Consider the following 21,488-nt stretch of genomic DNA (forward strand, 5'->3'; position numbering starts at 1 on the left):
ACTCATCAGACCAGGCAACATTTTTCCAGTCTTCAACTGTCCAATTCTGGTGAGCTTGTGCAAATTGTAGCCTCTTTTTCCTATTTGTAGTGGAGATGAGTGGTACCCGGTGGGGTCTTCTGCTGTTGTAGCCCATCCGCCTCAAGGTTGTACGTGTTGTGGCTTCACAAATGCTTTGCTGCATACCTCGGTTGTAACGAGTGGTTATTTCAGTCAAAGTTGCTCTTCTATCAGCTTGAATCAGTCGGCCCATTCTCCTCTGACCTCTAGCATCAACAAGGCATTTTCGCCCACAGGACTGCCGCATACTGGATGTTTTTCCCTTTTCACACCATTCTTTGTAAACCCTAGAAATGGTTGTGCGTGAAAATCCCAGTAACTGAGCAGATTGTGAAATACTCAGACCGGCCCGTCTGGCACCAACAACCATGCCACGCTCAAAATTGCTTAAATCACCTTTCTTTCCCATTCAGACATTCAGTTCGGAGTTCAGGAGAGTGTCTTGACCAGGACCACACCCCTAAATGCATTGAAGCAACTGCCATGTGATTGGTTGGTTAGATAATTGCATTAATGAGAAATTGAACAGGTGTTCCTAATAATCCTTTAGGTGAGTGTATATATCCCATAACATAACGCACGTAATAGTAATCACACAACACTTGCGCTGTAATGTTGCATTCTGCATATATTTATATGTGCTATTTGTTTTGCATATTTAATGATTAACAAAATACTTGTCGTTTGAATGTCATTGGTCTTATTTTGTAGCTTGATTGGATAAAAACAAGAAATAAAAGATATATCGTGTATCGCCCAAACTTCTAAAAAGAGAGAATTTTTAAGTCATATCACCCAGCTCTACTGCAGAGTGATGCTGTGTCAGAAAGGGTTAACACTGCGGAGTGATGCTGCGGCGGTCAGTGCGTCAGTGCCAGGGAGTGTGTCTCACCGATCGTGGGGGCGGGGGACATCTCCATCTGCGACGCCTCCGCCTCACTGCTCGGCCTGTCGGTCGCCGGCAGCTCCACCCCTGGGAGGGCAGCCAGCGAATCGGACCGCGGCTCGGAGATGAGCGAGCCCTGCAGCAGCTCGGTGATCGGCTGGCGCTGCTGGGCCACGGCGGACTCCAGGGTGACCAGGGCGTCGGGGGCGGTGGGGGTGCCCTCGCCCGAGGGGGGGGCCGTGAGGAAGCCCTCTGCCACCCGGGGGGGGCCGAGACAGGAGGCCACAGCCTGGGCCTGATCACCTTCTGACACAGAGAGGGGGGGAGAGCAGAAGGGATTAGTAGGAGAGAGGGATGGGAAGAAATATAAATTTGATAAATTATGAAAAACAAGGCAACAACACCACCATTACAGATCCAAGAGAGAGAGAGAGAGTGAGTGAGAGAGCGAGAGAGAGCGAGAGAGAGTGAGTGTGATGGCAGCAATTGCTCTCCCAGCCTGTGGGGGGCGCTGTGTACGCAGCTGCAGCAGGGAAGGCAGTAAGTTGTATAGTTATCTCCAGTAGGGGGCGCACATCCCAATCCCCAACAACAACACAACTTACTACCTCACCCCGCCACAGCCCGTCGCAGAGGCACCAACGCCTGCCCACCAGAGTCCCAATTGTCCGAGGGGGCTGTGCCCCGGGTTCCTGCCCGTCCGCAAATTGGCCGATATCCCTCGTCCGTCGCCGTGCGGTCACCGTGGGAAAGACAGTAGGGTGTATAGTTATCTCCAAGATCGGGTGTGACCCTAAAACTATACAAACTACTACCTCACCCCACAGCACCTCCGTCCGTCCCCCTGTTCAGCGCCGCCTCGGAGAGGTGTGTGTGTGTGAGTGTGCATCTCTCCTAATCGTAATGGAGATAGAGTCCACGGTGGACACGGGAGGTCCTCACCGGTGGAGTTCTGTCCTGCAGTGCCGACGGCTCTCAGCCCTGAACCCTGTGCACAGAGAGACAGAGTGAGTGTTGGACAAATCACAAGCACATGCATTGTGCTCTTCCCAGCTCCTCTCCCTCCCCATCCTCCCCCATCTCCCCCTCTCTGACCTGCAGGCTCTGCTCCCGGCCCTCCTCTGGGGCGCCGGCGCTCTTTTCGTTCTGCTTGGCCTCCTCTTCCTCGGCCAGCTGCCTCCTCCTCTTCTCTCTGCGCTCCTCCAGCTCCTCGTCGCGCAGTACCTCCAGCTGCTGCAGGATGGGCACCTTCACCACTGAGAGAGACGGGGGGTCAATACAGCGGCGCCGCGCTACTGAATTTCATCAACGGAAACCGACTAAAAACATCCAATCAGTCCTATTGTCAGTGATCGTAACGAGACGAGCTACTGTGGAAATACGATGACTAAACATAAAATCCTAATTTGAGTGCACTACAATGTGACGAAACAAATGAAACCAGACTAATGGACAGAAATGACAGCTTTGCAAGGCGATCAGGGAGCCGCTTCATGGTCCAATCAAAAGTATGGATGCATTGACATCACGTTTGTGTAGCGCGGCTTATCACAGTCCTGCGCAGATCTGCGCTGCTCCACCAATGGGATCAGTGGGATTCTGCAGCTCTGTGCAGAACCGCAGAAATCTGTGCAACAGAATGAAACCCGAGCGCAAGTTTCGCTAAACGCTGAACGCACTTGATGTGGTTTTACTGCTTAACATGATACAGATTGTGGGAAGTTAAATGCCTGCTCTTTTGTATACAGGAGTGGTAAGTGTGGGTCCTGTAATTAGTAAAGTTGGGATCTAATTGAAGTCAATCAACATGTTTATGTTTTGCATCCGTCCACTAACTGATGTAAACATCAGACATAATGCAGAATGGTGATAATGAAGTAAAAAAATAAAAATAACTGATAAGCATTGTAGTCAAAAGAGTAAGAATCAAAAATTGCTGCTAAAACTAACACTGCTCCTTAACGACTGTGTGCGTGTGGATGGGCAAGGCGTGCGTGTCGGTGAGTGGGGCGTGCGCATGTCCCACCTGCCACACAGTCATGCATGCTCTCCGCATCCAGCACCTTGCACTCGTCCGACCAGCGCGTCAGAGCCGTGGGGATACTGGACAGCGTGCCTGAGACAGGGAGGGAGAGGGAGGTTAGACGCAGCCTGCTTGCCCCACTGCACGTCCCTGTCTGGGGAAGAGGAGAAACCGCAACCAAAGTGACCATAGAACTATACAAAAAAATATGACCCCATCGCCCCTGTCGCCTCCCGCTGCGCTCACCGGCCTGTCCCCCTGTGCTGCTCTGCTCATGGAAGAAGTCGTCCAGCAGCTCGTCGTCGGAGCGGGCGATGATGTGCACGTCGTCGTTGCCCACCAGCAGCCGGGCGCGGCCGCGGGATTGCAGGGGCAGACTGCTGGACAGCTGCAGGATGTCAGCCGCCGCACTGGGGCCCAGCAGCCTGGGGGAGAGAGGAGAGTTTTACTGGGGCCCACCGCCGCATCCTGCGTGCGGGAGCGGTGCGTCAGCACAGGGTCATTAGAGACACATAGACAAACATACAACAACACACACCTAAGAAGTTAGAGACACAGACAGACACATAGGAAGTCTTTAGAGAGACACTGACACACAGACAGAATACAAACACGCAGAGAAAGGGCCATTAAAGACAGACAGACAATACATACACATACAGAGTGTGTATAGACAGTGAATCAGCCCACACACACACACACGGTACCTCTGCAGGATGAGGGGAGGGTTGGGCTGCCGGTTGCCGGGGTAGTGCACGTGGATGGTGTGCCCCGTGTTGGCGGTGAGTTGGCGCAGCGTGCGCTGGCTGCGTCCGATGCCCTGTGCCAGTCGCCCGCCCCCGCCGCCGCCACCCAGCGTCAGGGCGCTGTGGTCGGCGTGGCGCACCATGAGGGGGTGTGTGCTGGGGATGTTCCCTGGGGAGGGCGGGATGTCGGCTGCAGCGGAGAGAGGGGGTTGATTAACACACACAGAGGGAGTGTCATTAAAGTGACTCCACCAACTGGAGCTCAGAGTGATGAAGAGTAAGATCACGGACCGATATGATGTGGTGTCTTCATTATCGATCACTGACCGTGTCGATTGGTTGGGTATTGATTGTGGATCGGTTACGGGCCTCACCGGTGGTGGAGAACATGTTGTCGAACTCGATGATGAGGTCGTCCTCGCGGTCGAAGCGCTCGAAGCGGATGTGCGGCGCGGCGTTGATGTCGGGGTAATCTTCATCCAGCTCCATCTCCGAGCCGTCGTCATCCTCATCGTCATCTCCCTCCTCATCGTCCTGGGAGGGGGGAGGGGGGCGAGTCAGTCTCACCGAACTATGCCTCAGACACAGGGCCACACAACCTCTCACACACAAACACACACCTGGTCATCCTCCTCCTCTTCTTCCTCCTCTTCCTCCTCCTCCTCTTGGCTGTCTTCATCCTCGTTGCTGCCGCTGCTGTCCTCCTCCTGCGTGTGTTCCTCGTCCTCCGGCTCCAGGATGTTCATCGAGTCTGAGAGCGAGGGAGAAAACCGTTATTTTCTTCCACCAGAAGATTCAAATTCCCTGTGATTGAAAACTGACAATCCTGAATCTGCCGTGTATGTGAGGTGCGAGTGTTCAGTCACAGTGTTGTCACTCACCCTCTCGGTTGGCCTGAAGGGTGGAGGCCTGGCTCAGGTTGGACGGCGCCTCGTCCATCAGAACGTCTTCCTGCGATTCGTCCTCGCCGCTGCGGCCCACTGAGGGACAGCACACACAGCCAATCAGCTTCCCTGGATGTTTCACACACACCCGTGCCCACCCCCACAGCGACCGCTCCCAGTGTGCCACCTTGACCATCTCCTATCCTTTCCCACCCTCCTCATCTGTGCCACCCCTCTGACAGGCTCTCCGCCCTCCTCCCTCACTCTCTCTGCTGCTCCCTCCCCCTCACCGATGATGGTGCTGTTCACGGTGCCGGCGTCTCTCTCCAGCAGCTCGTCAATCAGGTCCACCAGCTCGTTCTCCACCTGACAGACAGATGCACAGTCAGACGGCGGAGTGAGAGCGGGTCAGTGCATTATTTCCCATGTGCCAGACACAGTGGAGTGTGAAACCGCACAGTGTCCGGTGTGTTGGACACAGCAGTGCCCAGCGTACTGACCTGCATCTCCTGAGTGTTGAGCACCTCAGGCTGGCCGGCGATGACCACAGTGTCCCCCTCCGCCTCCCCGTCCATCAGGTCACTGTCGGTCCCTGCGGCTGGGGCGCTGTCCTCTGGGGGCTCCGTCTCTCCGGGCTCCCCTGAGGGACAGAGGGAGGGATGAACACGTGAATCACAGAACAATTACACAGTGATGCCTGTGTGACTGTGGTGTCCTGGGGGTTCATATGATGGGTGTGTCAGTATGTCAGAGTGTGAGTCAGTGTGTTACCTGTGTCCTGGGCGCTGCTGTGGCTGTGTGAGTGTATCACAGTGTGGGTCAGTGTGCTACCTGTGTCCTGGGCGCTGCTGTGGCTGTGTGAGTGTATCACAGTGTGGGTCAGTGCGTTACCCGTGTCCTGGGCGCTGCTGTGGCTGTGTGAGTGTATTACAGTGTGGGTCAGTGCGTTACCCGTGTCCTGGGCGCTGCTGTGGCTGTCCCGCGGCTGTCCCGTGGGGTCGTGCTCAGTCTTGCTCTTGCTGGAGGCGCTCTTGCTGCCAAAGAGGCTGCTGGGCTGGTTGACGATGCGAGACAGTGTCTCCAGGGGCTTCAGGGCCGCGTTCACCGTGTTCGCCATGTTGGGACTGCGACACAGAGAGGGACACTGTGAACCAGCCCCACACCACAGAGACAGACAGACTGACACGCAAGGTCACACAAAGGGTCAGCGTGCACTGTACCCGCACAGGTGAAGCCCGTGGCTGCATGCGTCACTGAGACGGACACAGTCTGAATCACGGGTGGGGGGGGGCAATACCTGGACAGGTCCAGGCTGTGGGGGACCCTGGCCAGGTCGTTGACCAGGCCCTTCTTCAGGAAGAGCCGGATGATGTTGTTCATGCCGTTGTGCTGCGTCTTGGCGGCGGCGGTGCTGTAGAAGCTGGAGGTGGACGGGCAGGACTCCATGATGGTGCTGATGATGCACATCACTGCCTGCAGCCTGAGGGGGAGAGAGGGGTCAGCCGCTTCTATATGTGCGTCTGAGCAGTGTCTACACCGTGCCGGTGTGCAGTGCATCTGAGCGGTGTCTACACCGTGCCCGGCGGGAAGAGTACCTGGCGTGCTTCTCGGTGCTCTCCGCCATGGCCAGGGCGCGGCTCAGGGCGGCCTTCACCTCATTGACCAGCGCCACCTGGGCGTCGGTGCCCGTGCCCGCGGCTGCCAGGCTGGCCAGGAAAAGGCGCGCCAGAGCGGGGGTGTCCTTGTCCTCCGAGCTCTGGGTGTGGGGCAGCAAGTGGTCCAGCACGAAGGCCAGCACGCTGCAGTCCTGTGGGGGGCAGGGTTAGTACAGTATGTCCTGTTCACATTTAATTCCGGCTCCATGTTAGTGAAGCATTTTGAATTTAACGGAATATAAATTGACCTACAAACACACAACCCTAGACCCCCAAGCCAGCCCCCAACCCCCACGCAGCCACCCCTCTCCCCCGTGGCGCTGACCTCCTTGATGAGCTCGCTCTGGCCCGCGGTGTAGCAGTAGGAGGCAATAAGGGTGGCGATGCCCACGTAGGAGCGCACCAGCTCGGCCAGCAGGCGCAGGATGGTGGAGGTGGGCATTAGGGGCTTGCTGGCCTTGGCCTTGCCCCGCTGGTCCTCCGTCCCGCCCCGCTCGCCCTCCTGCTCCTTCTTGCCCTCGCGCACCTCCTCTGGGGTGGAGGCTGGGGGGAGACGCAGAATTTAGATTCGAGGTCAGAACATATTCACAGACACTGAATTCTTGAGTACGAACGTGCACAGGGACTCACCCTCTCCCTGGGGCGTGCCGGACTGAGAGGACTCTGCTGCACTGCCATCAGCCGAAAACACCTGGGACTGAGAGAGAGAGAGAGAAGGGGGGGGTAAATATCTGACTCAGAGACAGATTCACATGAACACACACACAGAGAGACGCACACTGAGGAGATCAGGTGACACACAGGGACACATTTTTAGTATATTCATGATCCATCTTTACAGTGTGTCAATCCTTTGGCAAAAACGTCAAACTCGTCATGCCAATAAAGCTTGATTTGAACGAGACGCACAGGGTCAGAGACTGAAGATACGCAGCGTGTCATACAGAGGGTCTCACTCACACACACACACACACACACAGAGATACTGACGTTGATGTTGAAGGCAGTCTGCGAGTCGAAGTCGCTGCCCTGGCGAGTCAGGCGGTAGTGCTGGTACACGTCGTCGCCCACGTCCTGCAGCACCTGGCACAGCTCCAGACTGCTGGACATGGTGCCTGGCCGGCCCTCCGCTCGCTCCACTGGGGGGAGAGTACAGTCAGCATTGCGAACCTGGGCCTGGCGCACACACAACACCCAGACACGGCACAGCACAGTCCCTCCCGTGTCTCACCCTCCTCGGGGGCGTGGTAGGCGGCCAGCGCGTTGAGCATGTCGTAGATGACCTCCTTGATGGGCTCCGGGATGGCCGGCAGTGGGGACAGCTTGAGCGGCGTGGTCTTCACTAACTGCACTGCGTTGGGGCCCTTGATGCGCAGGTTCTCAAACTCGTCATCTGAGGCTAGAGAGGCAGGGAGCCGGGGAGAGAGCGTCAGTGCAAGTGTCGGATTCACTGTAATACGAGAACGAACGTGCCAGGCACAAGTTACAATTCCTTCAAATATTTTTTTAAAGTATTGGCGTGTCATTTGCAAATACTTCAGATATGTATTTCCACAAGTGTTCGATAGTCCATGTTTTAAACGCTGTGTATTTCAATGTATGTGTTCAATCTCATTTGTACAACAAACTCGGAACAATGAAAACGTGCTCTACAGTTACCAACACTAGACTAGACTGGACGTAAGCGTCTCCACCTTCTCCGTTCGACCACGTTTGTGTTGGTAAAACTGAACAGTATCATGATTAGCACTGGCTGTGTTGTGCAGATCTCCTTCCCACAGGACACGCAGCAGCTCAACTTTGAATAACAAACTCATTCTTTCTTCCCCTCGTTGGCCAACAGGCGAGACGCAGGGAGGAGATGAGGAGTCAATGAAAGCGATCGATTCAGACTTTTGGGGACAGACGGAATATTTTTCCTGGTCGGGTCTGTTGGGCATCTCGCATCGTGTCTTTAATCTTAGTGTGTTAACGGTGTGCTGTTTGTGTTTGTGCTGTGCTGTTCAGACGGTGATATCGAGCGTGTGTCCGTATGCGGGCGGCTGCAGGGCCCCTCTCACCCCTCTCACCGGTCCCAGTGCCCCGGGGCGCGGGCAGGGCAATGCGCACGCAGCTGGTGGCCACCTCGGTGAAGCACTCGGGGCTGCGGCAGGCGGCGGGGCCCAGCACGCGCAGGATGTAGTTGATTTCGCGGGAGCCCAGGCTGCCCGACACCACCCCTGACGTGGTACTGCCCGCCCCGCTGGTCACCGCAGACCGCACCACCTGCGGAGACGGGAAGAGTAACATACACGTTTATATATGAACTGGGTCTGCACCCCACAGCGCTGCGCACCCAGAGTACAGAGACCCCCTCACCTTCTCCATGGTGTGCCGCAGGGTGGCCGGGTCCTCGATGATGTGCCGGAACAGCAGGGTGACGAGGGGAGTGAAGCCGTTGAAGCCGGAGCCCTGGGTCAGCGCCAGGATCATGCGCGTGCTGCGTAGCTCGGCAAACATCATGGCAAAGTGGTGAGTGCGCGTGAGCCGCAAGCAGAGCCGCAACGTGGCGTGCAGCGTGTCCGGGTCCACGGGGACGCTGATCATGCTCACGCAGGCGCGGATCAGCACCGTTGTCATCTCCGCCGACAGGCCCTGGATCACAGGGCCGGGCTGCAACGTCTCCGGGCCGCCAGCCGCGCTCTCCAGGACACTCGCTGCAGAGGACGGGGGGGCGGAGGCAGGCGGAGGGGGTGGCGCGGTCACCGCGGGGGTGGCGATGGCGGGGGCGGGGGCGGGGGTCTGGGTCTGGGTCTGGGTCTGGGCCGGGCCGGAATCCTGGGACTCGGGCTGGTGCTGCGGCTCCTTCTCCTTCAGGGTCGCGGCCATCTCCACCGCGGCGGCCGCTGCTGGGGCGTCTGTACGGAGAGAAAGGGGGTTCTGGGTCAGTGTGCCTTACCTGTGTGTGCGTGCACAGATACCCATGTTGTGCAAGCGCATGTGCGTGTGTGTTACCCGTGTGTGTGGCGAGCAGGTGTGTTACCCGTGTGTGTGGCGAGCAGGTGTTACCCGTGTGTGTGCGAGCAACGTGTTTGTGGCGAGCAGGTGTGTTACCCGTGTTGTGCGAGCGCAGGTGCGCATGCACAGCTGTGTTACCTGCGTCGGTGTGCGGGTCTTCAGACTTGCCCGTGGGCTCCTTGCTCTCCTCAGCTCGGTCCAGCTCGGCAGCGCCGTTCCTGCTGCTCTTGGCAACACGTGGCACACGCTGCACTGTCAGCATCACCGGCCGGCGGTTACCAGTCTCCTCGTTCACCTGCAGGGTGTAGAGAACAGTATAGCAGCGTGCAGCACAGTAGAGCAGTGTGCAGTGGACAGCGCAGCACAGAGGGCGGGGCCTACCTGCACCATGGTGTTGAACTGCACGGTGTAGCGGCGGCGGCCGGCGGTGAAGCGCACGCTGCTCTCTCCGGCCCTCCAGGCCGTGTCAATGGTGCTGTTGTTGCTGGCGCTGTAGCTGCACCAGCGGCCCGAGCGGTCATCGAACCAGCGCCAGCTGTTGCCATTGGGCTGCAGGTACTGAACCGACAGAACAGGACAGTCACTATGCGTCTCATTTATTTATTCTCAGACGCCCTTATCCAGGGGCAAAACACGAGCATTATAAAATAGCAATACAGTCTAGAATTACAGATCAAGACATGGTACGAATTACCAGTTCAAAATTACACAAGAAAATACACAGTTAATACAAGTCCTGCATCCTAGACTGTGAGCTAGGGAAGAGCTCAGGGGAAAGGGACGGGGCAAATGTGACCGCTAGTTGTACGGTGTGTCTACAGCTGCCCCTCAGACGAGGCCTGGATCCCACCCATATTATACCACAAGGCACTCTGCGGACGAATCCAGGTCATTATTATTATTACGACTATTGCTCAGTTTCTTAGCAGACACCCTTATCCTTAACAATTGTTACATTACATCACATTACTTTCACCCATTTAAACAGCTGTGAATTTACTGGAGTACTCTAGGCACAGTGCCTTGCTCAAGGGTACAACAGCAGTGCCCCAACCTGGGACTGAACCCACAACCCTCCACTCCAGAGTCCTGACCGCTACTCCACACTACTGCCCATTAACTGCATTCATGTGTGCACCACACTGCCGCAATTGTTGGGGGGGGTGCAGTTAATGTCTGGGGGGCTGTGGGGTGCGAGGACGGCCTACCTTGGTCATCTGCGCTCTGCGTTTGGAGGAAACGGCCGTCTTCTCATAGAAATCAATCAGGAGCAGCACTGGAGTAATCCACCTGGGGGAGAAGAGGGACATGGACCTCCGTGTCAATGAAAATGACAGATTAATTCACTCAGTGGGCCCAGAGAGGAAAACTGAACACCAGAACAGCCAAGATTCAAACTAATTATGAGCAACTATAACCTCTCTCTCCACCTGCCAGCAGTCACTCCCAGTACCCCCACCCGTCACTCCCCATCCCTCACAGTCCCCCACCAGTCCCTGTCCGTCTTACTTGGGCGTCTGCACGTCCTTGTGCTCCTTGGCCGCCTGCAGACAGGGCTGCACCACCTCCAGCAGCTTGATGAGAACTGTGAGGATCCCACTGCTCTCCACCACACGGGCACAGGACAGCTTCAGCTCCTGCAGCGGGGACAGCGCGGGGTCAGAGTGTGTGTGTGTCAGTGTGTGTGTGGACCCAGAAAGGCCTCAGGGTGTCGTGGCTTCACTATGTCAGGGTGCAGGGCTCTGTACCTCAAACAGCAGTGTGAGCAGCAGGATGCGGGTGGCCAGGTTAGAGGCCTGCGGCAGGGTGGCCATCTGACTCGTCCACTCGGACACGGTCTTGGTGTCACTGGTGGTCAGGGGCAGCGCGGCCTTGATCAGCACGTCCGCCGCCTCCCACACCTGGAGAGAGGGAGAGGGAGAAGGAGAGGGGATTCGTGTAAGTACAGGTCTGTTATGGCACTCATTTATCTGCATCTCTTCTTCCCTCTGCCCTCGTCTGTCTCTGTCCCTCTGTCCCACCTGGTTGACGACCTGGCGCAGGATCATGTCCCGGTACTCGGGCCCGTTGCGCTTGACGGCGGTCATGACAAGGTCGCACACACGGTACACCGTGTCGGGCAGCTCGTCCAGCAGGTGGAAGCAGCCGGGCAGCATGGCGTCGGTGAAGGCGTGCAGCTCCCCTGCCTCCAGCGGCTCGGCCTCCAGAAAGCGCTCCAGGCAGCGTGCCTCCTCCTCTTCCGCCCGCTCCCTTGCTCGCCGCTCTTCCTCCTCACGCCGCCGCGCCGCCTCCTGGGAGAGAGGGGGAGGGGGGTTAACGGGGAGGAGGAGAGGAGGGGCACAGGGAGAGAGATGCGTAACACAGCAGTGTGTGGGCAGTGCGTGGCGTGTGCGTCTCAGGGCCTCACAGACAAAGCACAGTCTGGCTGATGATGCTATGATTAATTTTGCAAGCAGCAAAATGGATGATTGTTTCCTGGTGCGTGTGTGAGTGTTGGTGTGCGAGGGGGTGGGTGTGTGGGACAGTGTGAGCCTGCGGCAGTGAGAGAGTGTGTGTGCGTGCGCGTGTGCAGGGTGGGCGAGTGTTACCTCTGGAGAGTCCGAGCGCTGCTCCATGGACACCTCCTGGCCCAGAGACATGGCGATGGCTCTCATCATCTGGTCCTCCTCGGACATGCTGAGATCCTGCACAACACACACACACACACACACAATCACTACACAGCCCGGCCGGCCGGCACCACGCGTGTGCACAGTGCAGTGTTGTCTGTGTCGGTGTGTTAGTGTTGTGTGTGAGTGTGTAGGTCTATGTGCGTGTGTATCAATAGTGTAACCCTTCTGCACAGGCTTGCAAAACTAAGGATAGCCTCGACAGCGCTGTTTGGCGTCTGCGGCGGGCGGGGCGTTTACCCGGACGACGCCCCCGAGCAGTGGGGGGGGGTGTGTGAGCAGGTACTCCGTGGCCTGTTCCATGGTGCTGGTGTTCAGCAGGGCCTCCATGGCATGCTCCCGCGAGAAGCCCATGTCCATCAGCTGTTGGAGGGAGGAGCGCGTTAGAGACCAGCCTTAATGAGCTTCAGACACACACCCTCCCCCTCACGCCGTGCCGTACCTGCTGCAGCTGCTGCTGGTTGACCTGCGGCTCCCTGCGGGGCGCGGTGCCCCCTCCCTCCTCGGCTGGCGGAGCACCCTCCTCCTCGGCAGGGCGGCCGCCCTCCCTCTCCTTGGACAGGCGCTCACGGATGGGTGTCTCCCCCCGGAGGATGTGGCACAGGATGGCCAGCATGGACTCCGCCATGCGGCCGCCGTACACCTTCAGGGGCCGCCGGTTCCAAAGGCTGCGGATGCAGCTGAAGGCAGCCTGGGGGAGGGGGGGGGCGTTGATATAGAGGTTAATATAGATACATGTACAAAGTAAACACACAGAGAGCATTGAGAGAGAGAGGGGTAGAGACTGAGATGAACCTTCACCCCTCATCCCTATCACCTCCAATACACCCAGCTCCATCCCCCTCACCTTCTGCGTGACAATGAGGAAGCGCAGGGCGCTGAAGTGCGGGGCACTGGGCGTGGCACCGGGCAGCTTGGCAGGCAGTGCGTGGGGTGAGTCCAGCACCGTGGTAGGGTTCACCATCTTCTCCACCAGCATGAGCCAGGCGTCCAGGAACTCGCCGGTGCCGTCCGGCAGGTCCGGGTGCTCCAGCCCCTCCGACACCGGCACCCGGCCGCCCATGGACAGGGCCCAGTTAAACGTCCTGTGGGAGGGGGAGGGTGGTCAGTGTGCATTCACTGTCAGGTCAGTGCATCACTGTGTGGCAGGGCGTGTCGGTGGTACTCACTCGAACAGTGCGTCGTGACCCCCAGAGCAGAAGAACTTCTGCAGCATCAGGTGGTAGGGGTACTTCCTCTCATCAAACAGCATGGGCGACGTGAAGCCCACCGAGCAGATAAAGAACGTCAGCCTGGGGGGAGGGGGAGGGAGAGGGAGGAAGCAAAGAAGAATTAGGTTTTAGCAAATTGTGATGATATATTGAACGCAGTTTCACCTCACAGACTGAGCACAGCTGTACACACACACACTAGCGTACCTGAAGCGTGGTGTGGGGGTGTAGGGTGGGGGCTGCCAGGACAGGCCCTTGGTGAGCAGGCGGGTGAGGGAGGAGGCAGTGGCGCGGGCGGCGGGCGTGGGCGCGGTGCTGGCGCTGGCCGCGTGGTGACTGCGCCGCTGCCGCACCGGGGAGCCCACGCACAGCTTCACCAGCAGCCCGAACAGCTCCGCCAGGGCCCGGCCCAGACGGGAGGAAGCTGCAGAGAGAGGGAGAGGGGGAGGGGGAGATAAATACGCACTGCTGCCAAGAGGGAGACACACAGACAGCAAGAAGAGCAGACAGGAGAGGGGGAGGGAGAGAGAGAGAGACACAGACGCACTCACCCGACAGCAGCGGTTTGATCTGCTTGATGCGGGCCGCCATGGCGGGGGTGAGTTTAGACTTGCTCTTGGTGTCGGAGGCGCTGGGCTCGTCCGTCTCCATTGGCGCTAGGGTGTCCCCGTCCAGCCCCATGCCCTCCAGCAGGACCTGCCCAGAGGGGTCCACACTGCTGCCTGCCACGGCCTCCACATCGCCATCGGCTGCAGAGAGAATGTTAATGTTACACACACACAGATTTAACATCCAACGCTCACACACTCACTCGGAGACGCACTGTGCTTTGGCAATACATCACATATGGCAGCCAATAAAGCACCTTGAACTGAATTTACTCTCTCACACAGACGCACTGTGCAGAGTCTCACCAGGTCTCCTGACTCCAGTGGCCCCAGGGGTCCTCTCTTCCTTGGGCACCAGCTTCTGCATGTCAGCCTGGCCGAACTCACAGCCCGGGGGCAGACTGGGGGCAGCAAGAGACACAAACATTAGGTACTGACGAGGTGAACCCACGACACAGCGGGGCGTCGGCAGGGTGTCCGCTCACCTGTTGGGCGTGCACAGGGACAGCAGCACGGTGCTCTCCCACACCAGTGAGCAGTACAGCTGGCTCAGCTTGTTGAGCACACTGAGGCCCAGCTGGGAGCCCCACTGGTTCACGGAGATGGCCCGGATCTCGCTCTGCACAGAGAGAGAGGATAATACTCAGAGTACACAGCACACACTGATGTGCACACACACGGACATGCACTGCCACAACACACTGATGTGCACAGACAACAACACGCAGTCCACCCCCCGCTCACCTGTCCCACACGGCAGGTGTGCACGAACATCATGATGTAGGCATGAGCGGCGGTGAGCGCGTGCAGCAGGGGCGTGGCGTGGGCTGACAGGGTGGGGTCGGGCAGCGGCGCCGCGCCTGCCAACTCCCTCAGCAGCACGGAGCCCCCCGGGGCCTCGATGGGCCGGTGCAACGGCTCCAGGGACGACAGGATGCCCTCCAGCTGGCACAGGCCCTCCTGCAGCACCTTGGGCTCGTGGGATAGGGTCTGAGGGAGGGGAGGGAGAGACGGGACCGTTCAGGACACCGCACCAATGTCTGTGCGGCTCCAGGGCGCCCCAGAATAATCCCAGCACAACCAAAGTCCAGCGCCAGTAGAACCCAAGTCTGTCCAGGGACAGCACCAGCACCGCCCCATCCCAGCAGCCCCCCGTCCCCCTAGGCAGCCCCCTCCCCGCAGTCTCACCAGGATGCTCTTGCAGACCCCGGCCACAGCCTGGCAGGCGGCGGAGGTGGGGAAGTCGATGGGCAGGTTGGGCAGCCCCAGGATGGACACCAGCGGCAGCAGTCCCTTCTGACTCACGAACTCCTGGCAGTGGTCGTCCGTGGTGTTGTTGCTGAGGATGGACTCCACGAACTTCATCTACGGGGAGGGAGAGGGGACAAGAGGGAGGGAGGCCGTGGAATCAGCGAGGTCCAAGCTGAAGGGCTGCAGAGGGCCTATAGGCAGGCTTAAAGAGCCGGAGCCTGAACTCACCACGTTCAGGATGTAGTCCATCAGTGGGATGGGGATCCTCTCCTCCGTGCCCACGATCCTGAAACACACGCACACACAGTCAGGACACGCAACGGACACACAACTCACCTACACTGCCCCCCGCTCACTCTCTCTCTCTGCCCTTCCTCTCCTCCAGCTCCCTCCCCCCGGTCAGGCGTGCTGGGGTCTACCTCCGCATGCCCGTCTCTCTCCCTCGGCCTCTCTGTGTGTGTGCCTGTCTGCTGCTCTGCCTCCCTCCCCGCTGTGTGAAGATGTACAGGGCCCCCTCCTCTCGCACCTCCTCCCCCTCCTCCGTCTCCTCCTCCTGCGCGCTGCGTCAGATTCAGATGCAGTCTGAGCTAGGACTCCCTCACTGGGTTCTCTCCCCCTCCCCCTCACAGCGGGACAGAACTTCCGCAACCCTCAGCCCCCCCCCCCACCCCCACTCACTGCCGGCTGCTCTCCGCCTCTCCGGGCTGAGTGAAGGAGTGAAGCTGCTCCTCGTCCTCTTCATCTTCGCTGGACGCCTCCTCGGCCGCGTGGCCAGAGCGGGGGGGCGGCGCAGTCACCGACCCGTCCGCTTTCTGGATGGACGGCTTCTGGCAGATGTACTCAGGGGCCCGGCCCAGGTTACAGATCTCCTCCAGCAGCTGGGACAGGGAGGGAGAGGGAGGGGAGACCAACTGAGTTACAGAAGAAAAAAAAGCCTCTCTGCCACCTCATCCTCCCTCTCTCTCCCCTCTATCCTCTCTACCTTGATGATGGCGGTAGTGGCGTCAGTCTTCAGGGTGGGCTGGTGCCTCATCAACTCGTCCACAGCACTGCCCAGATTGGACGCAGTGTCTCCTGAAACACACGCAGATCAGCACATTAACAGTGCACATGCAGTACGGCACACGTTAAGAACACAAACGCACGCAGTCAGGACACAAGACAAGGCGGTGACGCGCACACAGCCCGTTACCCACACAGTCACACAGGCTCACCCAGCGGGTCGGAGCTACGGCGGCGGCGCATGGCGGGAAGGTAGTCGGGCGACAGCAGCACCTTGAAGAGGCGCTCGAAGGGCTGGCACTGAACGAAGGACTGCAGGCCACGCGCGTTCAGGCACAGCGCGCTGAACACGTTGGGCAGGGAGCCCAGCACCTCCCGGGTCGCCGGCACCTGGAGAGACAGAGACTGTGAGAGAGAGAGAGAGAGGAGGAGAGCGTGAAAGGGGGGAGGGGAGGGGGAGGGGGAGAGAAAAGGAGAGTTAGTGTGAGGGGCGGGGTGGGGCGGGCAGAGGAAAGAAGAGGGGGAGAAAGAGAGAAGAGTTAGTGTGAGGGGAGGAGGAGCGGGAGGGGAGACAGATCTGAGCGGGGGTCAGGGCGAAGGGGGAGGGGGCGGGCGGGGGCTCTGTGCCTGTGCAGACTCACGTCCTTGATGAGCAGCGCGTGCAGCATGACGTCCGTCAGCCCGTTGTCCTGCAGCGAGGAGAGCAGCGAGGGCTCCTGGAACACGAACACCGTCACCACCTCAGTCGCTGGGGGGGGGGAGAGCAGGGTTAGACACGGATGGCCGACACGGACCGCTTCCAACAGGAAACGCGGTCGAGGGCCACAGGCAGCGGGGGCTGTGCGCGGGGCGACTCACCCAGGAGGAAGAGAGATGGGCCGTAGTACTCCGCGTTGCTGATGATGTGCTTGAGTGAGGTAGGCAGGGACCCGTCCATCACTGCGGAGAGAGAGAGGGGGAGGGTCTCAGCGAGGAGCACACAGGGACAGCACTGAGGGCGCTGACCAGAGCGCCGCCACCCTGCTGCTGCGAGAGTGTGTGTGTGTGTGTGTGTGGGGGGGGGTGTCCATACCGTGCCGGATGCCGTCGGAGAAGGCCGGGTCCTGGATGGCTTTCTTCAGGAAATTCAACATGGACTTCAGCAGAGCAGCTCTCTGAGGGATACACTGCACTCCTGGAGAGGGGGAGAGAGGTCAGACGCACAGAGAGACGGGCACGCAGACAGACAGACGGGCGGAGGGCGCGGCAGAGCCGGTACCTGTGCGGGGCGTGTAGGCGGCGCTGCTCTGCGCTCGGCTCTCGGGCTCGGGCCGTTGCTCCGCGGAGGTGGACGGGCCAGGGCTGCTCTCCATGGCAACATCGGACACTGCAGAGAGAGGGGGAGGTCTGGGTGAGAGCTGGGTCTCTGCAGCACGGGGGAACCGACAATCATAGCATGAAGTGTCCAATCGAGAGAACATAAGAACAGTTGAGAGGAGCCCATTCGACCCATTGTGCTCGTTTGGTGTCCATTAATAACTAACTGGATCCAAGGATCCTATCCAGTCTGTTTTTGAATGTTCCCAAATTGTCTCTTCAGCCACATCGCTGGGGAGTTTGTTCAGATTGTGACGCCTCTCTGTGTGAAGAAGTGTCTCCTGTTTTCTGTCTTGAATGGCTTAAATGGAAATTGGGCTTCGTGTCCCGGGTGCGTGTGTCCCTGCTGATCTGGAAAAGCTCCTCTGGTTTGATGTGGTCGATGCCTTTCATGATTTTCAAGACTTGGATCAAATCCCCACGTAGTCTCCTCTGTTCCAGGGTGAAAAGGTTCAGGTCCTCAGTCTCTCAGTAGGACATTCCCTTCAGACCTGGAATAAGTCTGGTTGCTCTCCTCTGAACTGCCTCTAGAGCAGCGATATCTTTCTTGAAGTGTGGAGCCCACAACTGTCCACAGTATCCAGATGAGCTCTAACTAGTGCATTGTACAGTCTGAACACCACTGCCCTTGTTCTCAATTCTACACTTTTGCCAATATACCCTAGCATTGTGTTTGCCTTTTTTTTTATTGCTTCCCCACCAGTGGCTCTATTTGTCACTGTAGTCCATTTATTTCAGTCCCATATTTACTTAGTCTTACTCTTTACAGAGACATCTGAGAGAGAGAGAGAGAGAGAGAGAGAGAGAGAGAAGAAGGGAGGGGGGGAAGAGAGAGAGACTGACCCTCCATGTCCGTCTCCATGTCCTCGGTGTCGGGAGCGGCGCTGGCCCGCTGGATCTTTGGCTTGATGACGAAGGGACACTCCTTCCGACACAGGTCCACCTCGTGCTGCGGACAGAGGACACACGTTACTACACAGCACAGCAGTGTAGGGCGGCACAGCAGTGTGTGCAGTGCAGTGTGCAGTACGGTGTAGGCTGACCTCCAGTCTGCAGATGAAGATGGTCAGTCCGCTGTGGGCCTGAAAGGCCGCCATGTCCAGGTTGGTGATGAGGTCCACCACACGCACTGCCCGCGTCACGAACGTGATCTGGTCCTGCTCGTCCCCCAGGAACTTAATCACCTGCAGGGACACAGGGGACACTGAGCAACAGAGAGACACACTGAGCAACAGACACGCACACTGTACATGCAGAGGCACAGTGAAGACAGATGGACACCTCCATGTCCCTGCTGCCCCCACACTGACCTTGAGCAAAGCCTCCATCATGCCGCAGGACACCAGGGCCTCCCCCCCAGCGTCGTAGCTGGCCAGGTGGTACAGGAAGGAGAAGAGGGCCGTGGCAAACTGGTGCGGATAGGGCTCCATCAAAGGGTCTGCGACAGGGAGGAAGAGGACAGGCCAGGCAGTCAGCAACCTAAACCCCTGAAGACAAGCGCACAGAGCTGCGCACCCCCCCGCCCCCCAGGTCCTCACGGCGCCACATCCCGCCTCACCGATCATGGCCTGGATGCAGTTGCGGACCAGCACGGGCAGGAAGCCGTGGTAGGAGGCGGTGCCGGTGCAGTCGATGATGTTGCTGAGCTTGGGGGTGCGCTCCAGGTGCACGATGGAGGTCAGCGTGCGGAGAGACGCCGCCTTGATGTCCTGCCGGGACAGAGGGGGAGGGAGCTGTAGTATAGTACTCTTTCATGTAGTGTGTAGGGGTGCTGTGAGTGCAGTGTAACGGTGGAGTAGAACAGTAGAGCAGTCGTGGAGTAGTAGCTCACCACCAGCTGCTTGTCGGTGATCTGCAGCACGTCCACCAGCTCCTCGATCAGCCCGTTGTACAGGATGCTGTTTGCCGACTCCTGCAGTGCGTTGGAGTACACTGCACACACACACACAGAGACACAGTGTTATTAACGCACGGGCAGGGCAGGCGGGGCTCTGCGCAGGTGTGCATCGGAGGGCAGCTCACCCAGGATGGAGATGGCGTGGAGCCGGGCCTGCACCGCCTGCAGCCTCTTCTTGTGGTTAGAGAAGCCGTGGGCCAGTCTGATGTGAGTGAAGAGCAGGATCTGGGAGGGAGGGAGAGGAGCAGTGCAGAGGAAAATGGAGAGGACAGGAATAACGGAGGAGAGCAAAAGAGATTTACTGTATAACTGACTGCAGGCCAGTAGATACTCACAGGCAGACACACACACACACAGACATACATACATATACACAGAGACACAGGTGCACACAAAGTCCACGGTCAGGCCCATTGTGCAGTGGGCTCAGCGGACGACTGTCGACGCACACACTACAAAAGCGCACACGAGGGCCGTCCTGGAGCACGGCTCCTTACCTGCTTGTCCTTGGGTATGCTGTACATCATGGTCAGCGACTCCATGATCTCCGACGGGCTCTCGGAGATCTGCAGCACGGAGCAGAGGGAGGAAGAGGACATCTTTATCACCACCACCACTCGCACCAACAGTAGGAGGTGCCGTCCTCCCATGCTACTACTACACTACTACAGAGCTACTGCAGGTAGTAAAAGCGTCGGCGCACACCCACCTTGTCCAGCTGCTCGATGTGAATGTAGTGTAGTGTGTTACTCGTCGACTGTGGGGAGAGAGGAGAACATGGTTAGAGAGACAGACTCCTCCCCCTCTCTCTCCATCATCTCACACCTTCCCTCACTCTTTCACTACTCCTTGCTTACTGTACCCACCTCTCTCCATCTTCTCACACCCTCCTACATCCCTCACCCCCACCCCCATCTCTCTCACTACTACTTACATATTGTACCCATCTCTCTCTCAATCCCAACTTCCTCCCTCTCCCTCCATCCTGAATCTCTCTCTATCCCTCCCAAGTCCCTCCTTCCATCCTGTCAGTACCTTTCTGTCCACTTTGACCTCGGCGCCCGGCTCTGCGTAGAATTCAAAGTGTAGTGTGGTCGCACTGGGGGGGTACTTCTGTAAGAGAAAGGGAGGGAGGTCAAAAGGCAGTTCTTCCAGGCACAGTGTGTAACTGTGTTGTATGTGCGTTGTGGAGGTGTGTGCGAGAATGAGTGTGTACTCACCGCCATGGGCAGGTCCCTGCAGCACTCCGCCAGACCAAACCCGTTCTCCTTACCTCCCCAACTCTGCAGAGGGAGACAGAGGGACAAGGCTACAGAACTGGACATTTCCCCCCCACACACACACAATCAAAACAGAGACCAATGGTAAGACAGCCACACACATGCTGACCTCGGCAAGGTGCTGCAGGCGGGCCAGCAGGGGCGCTCTCTTGTCGGAGCCCAGGCGTGTGATGTAGTTGGACCTCTTGCTGAAGACATACAGCAGGTTGAGAACGGCCAGAACCACCTGCATGTCACATGACGCCAGCAGAGTGGTGAGGTGCTGCAGAGAGAGAGAGAGACGGGTTCACTGCACAGCATCAGAGAGAGAAGAGACAGGTTCACTGCAGTGTGCGTGTCAGTACCTCGATAGAGCTGTACAGGTGCTGTGTGTTAGTGTGTCAGTACCTCTATAGAGCTGTACATGTGCCATGTGCGTGTGTGCTGTGCGTGTCAGTACCTCGATAGAGCTGTACAGGTGCCGTGAGAAGCTGTACTCGATCAGCAGGGCAGTGAAGTTGAGCACGGCCAGCAGCAGGCTCTTGAGCTGCCCGTTGTCCGGCCGGTCACACACCAGCATCCAGGACATGCTCTCCACCGTCTGCCCCGCGTCGCACAGGATGCCATCGAAGCGGTCCAGCAGGTCCACCCAGTGGTAGAGCTCGCACTGCCAAGGGGAAGGAAGTCACAGTTAGAAACAATGTGAGATGGTCTTTATATCACTGTGTGTAATATGGGAATATCTGAATAACTGGCCCCACCTTGCCAATATTCCAGGTCTTGATCTGCTGCAGTTCCAGCAATAGCTGTTCGTCGCTGCATCCCTTCAGCCGGTCTATCAGCGTCCTGCAGTCAGCAGGCTACAGAGACAGACAGGCAAGTCAGACACAGACACAGGGAAGGACAGACACACAGACAATCAGACAGGCAGAGAGACAGGTCAACACCAAGGTACAGACAGACAAGCAGACACTAAAATGGACA

General features: G+C 58.1%; 1 protein-coding gene across 4 annotated transcripts in view; it reads right to left on the reverse strand.

Annotated features, from left to right (window-relative positions):
- huwe1 (HECT, UBA and WWE domain containing E3 ubiquitin protein ligase 1) overlaps positions 1 to 21,488 on the reverse strand; it is a 40,972-nt gene that overhangs the window by 12,685 nt on the left and 6,799 nt on the right. For 2 of the 4 annotated variants that reach the window (XM_066710126.1, XM_066710125.1), the window contains exons 3-60: positions 21,266 to 21,364; positions 20,965 to 21,171; positions 20,635 to 20,787; positions 20,466 to 20,528; positions 20,281 to 20,358; positions 19,955 to 20,002; positions 19,743 to 19,811; positions 19,371 to 19,470; positions 19,180 to 19,280; positions 18,907 to 19,057; positions 18,659 to 18,786; positions 18,392 to 18,532; positions 18,192 to 18,297; positions 17,251 to 17,358; positions 17,065 to 17,166; positions 16,851 to 16,931; positions 16,634 to 16,740; positions 16,205 to 16,382; positions 15,973 to 16,064; positions 15,669 to 15,868; positions 15,219 to 15,276; positions 14,928 to 15,104; positions 14,484 to 14,729; positions 14,225 to 14,358; positions 14,046 to 14,140; positions 13,683 to 13,880; positions 13,339 to 13,555; positions 13,090 to 13,212; positions 12,768 to 13,005; positions 12,363 to 12,611; positions 12,161 to 12,283; positions 11,840 to 11,935; positions 11,273 to 11,542; positions 11,000 to 11,152; positions 10,761 to 10,888; positions 10,460 to 10,541; positions 9,633 to 9,809; positions 9,390 to 9,546; positions 8,613 to 9,151; positions 8,324 to 8,519; positions 7,486 to 7,653; positions 7,245 to 7,393; positions 6,885 to 6,951; positions 6,580 to 6,797; positions 6,195 to 6,406; positions 5,897 to 6,079; positions 5,551 to 5,723; positions 5,100 to 5,239; positions 4,890 to 4,965; positions 4,597 to 4,695; positions 4,336 to 4,466; positions 4,090 to 4,249; positions 3,677 to 3,905; positions 3,216 to 3,394; positions 2,973 to 3,062; positions 2,042 to 2,202; positions 1,889 to 1,934; positions 953 to 1,252 (exon numbers count right to left, since the gene is read on the reverse strand). In XM_066710126.1, the coding sequence (XP_066566223.1) occupies positions 953 to 1,252; positions 1,889 to 1,934; positions 2,042 to 2,202; positions 2,973 to 3,062; positions 3,216 to 3,394; positions 3,677 to 3,905; positions 4,090 to 4,249; positions 4,336 to 4,466; positions 4,597 to 4,695; positions 4,890 to 4,965; positions 5,100 to 5,239; positions 5,551 to 5,723; positions 5,897 to 6,079; positions 6,195 to 6,406; positions 6,580 to 6,797; positions 6,885 to 6,951; positions 7,245 to 7,393; positions 7,486 to 7,653; positions 8,324 to 8,519; positions 8,613 to 9,151; positions 9,390 to 9,546; positions 9,633 to 9,809; positions 10,460 to 10,541; positions 10,761 to 10,888; positions 11,000 to 11,152; positions 11,273 to 11,542; positions 11,840 to 11,935; positions 12,161 to 12,283; positions 12,363 to 12,611; positions 12,768 to 13,005; positions 13,090 to 13,212; positions 13,339 to 13,555; positions 13,683 to 13,880; positions 14,046 to 14,140; positions 14,225 to 14,358; positions 14,484 to 14,729; positions 14,928 to 15,104; positions 15,219 to 15,276; positions 15,669 to 15,868; positions 15,973 to 16,064; positions 16,205 to 16,382; positions 16,634 to 16,740; positions 16,851 to 16,931; positions 17,065 to 17,166; positions 17,251 to 17,358; positions 18,192 to 18,297; positions 18,392 to 18,532; positions 18,659 to 18,786; positions 18,907 to 19,057; positions 19,180 to 19,280; positions 19,371 to 19,470; positions 19,743 to 19,811; positions 19,955 to 20,002; positions 20,281 to 20,358; positions 20,466 to 20,528; positions 20,635 to 20,787; positions 20,965 to 21,171; positions 21,266 to 21,364 (8,749 nt within the window). Of the gene's footprint in view, positions 1 to 952; positions 1,253 to 1,888; positions 1,935 to 2,041; positions 2,203 to 2,972; positions 3,063 to 3,215; positions 3,395 to 3,676; positions 3,906 to 4,089; positions 4,250 to 4,335; positions 4,467 to 4,596; positions 4,696 to 4,889; positions 4,966 to 5,099; positions 5,240 to 5,550; positions 5,724 to 5,896; positions 6,080 to 6,194; positions 6,407 to 6,579; positions 6,798 to 6,884; positions 6,952 to 7,244; positions 7,394 to 7,485; positions 7,654 to 8,314; positions 8,520 to 8,612; positions 9,152 to 9,389; positions 9,547 to 9,632; positions 9,810 to 10,459; positions 10,542 to 10,760; positions 10,889 to 10,999; positions 11,153 to 11,272; positions 11,543 to 11,839; positions 11,936 to 12,160; positions 12,284 to 12,362; positions 12,612 to 12,767; positions 13,006 to 13,089; positions 13,213 to 13,338; positions 13,556 to 13,682; positions 13,881 to 14,045; positions 14,141 to 14,224; positions 14,359 to 14,483; positions 14,730 to 14,927; positions 15,105 to 15,218; positions 15,277 to 15,668; positions 15,869 to 15,972; positions 16,065 to 16,204; positions 16,398 to 16,633; positions 16,741 to 16,850; positions 16,932 to 17,064; positions 17,167 to 17,250; positions 17,359 to 18,191; positions 18,298 to 18,391; positions 18,533 to 18,658; positions 18,787 to 18,906; positions 19,058 to 19,179; positions 19,281 to 19,370; positions 19,471 to 19,742; positions 19,812 to 19,954; positions 20,003 to 20,280; positions 20,359 to 20,465; positions 20,529 to 20,634; positions 20,788 to 20,964; positions 21,172 to 21,265; positions 21,365 to 21,488 lie in introns of all 4 variants that reach the window. The other 2 variants (XM_066710123.1, XM_066710122.1) reach the window with 2 other exon arrangements.

This window comes from Amia ocellicauda, chromosome 7 (genome assembly GCF_036373705.1).
Source record: "Amia ocellicauda isolate fAmiCal2 chromosome 7, fAmiCal2.hap1, whole genome shotgun sequence".
Taxonomy (NCBI): Eukaryota; Metazoa; Chordata; class Actinopteri; order Amiiformes; family Amiidae; genus Amia; species Amia ocellicauda.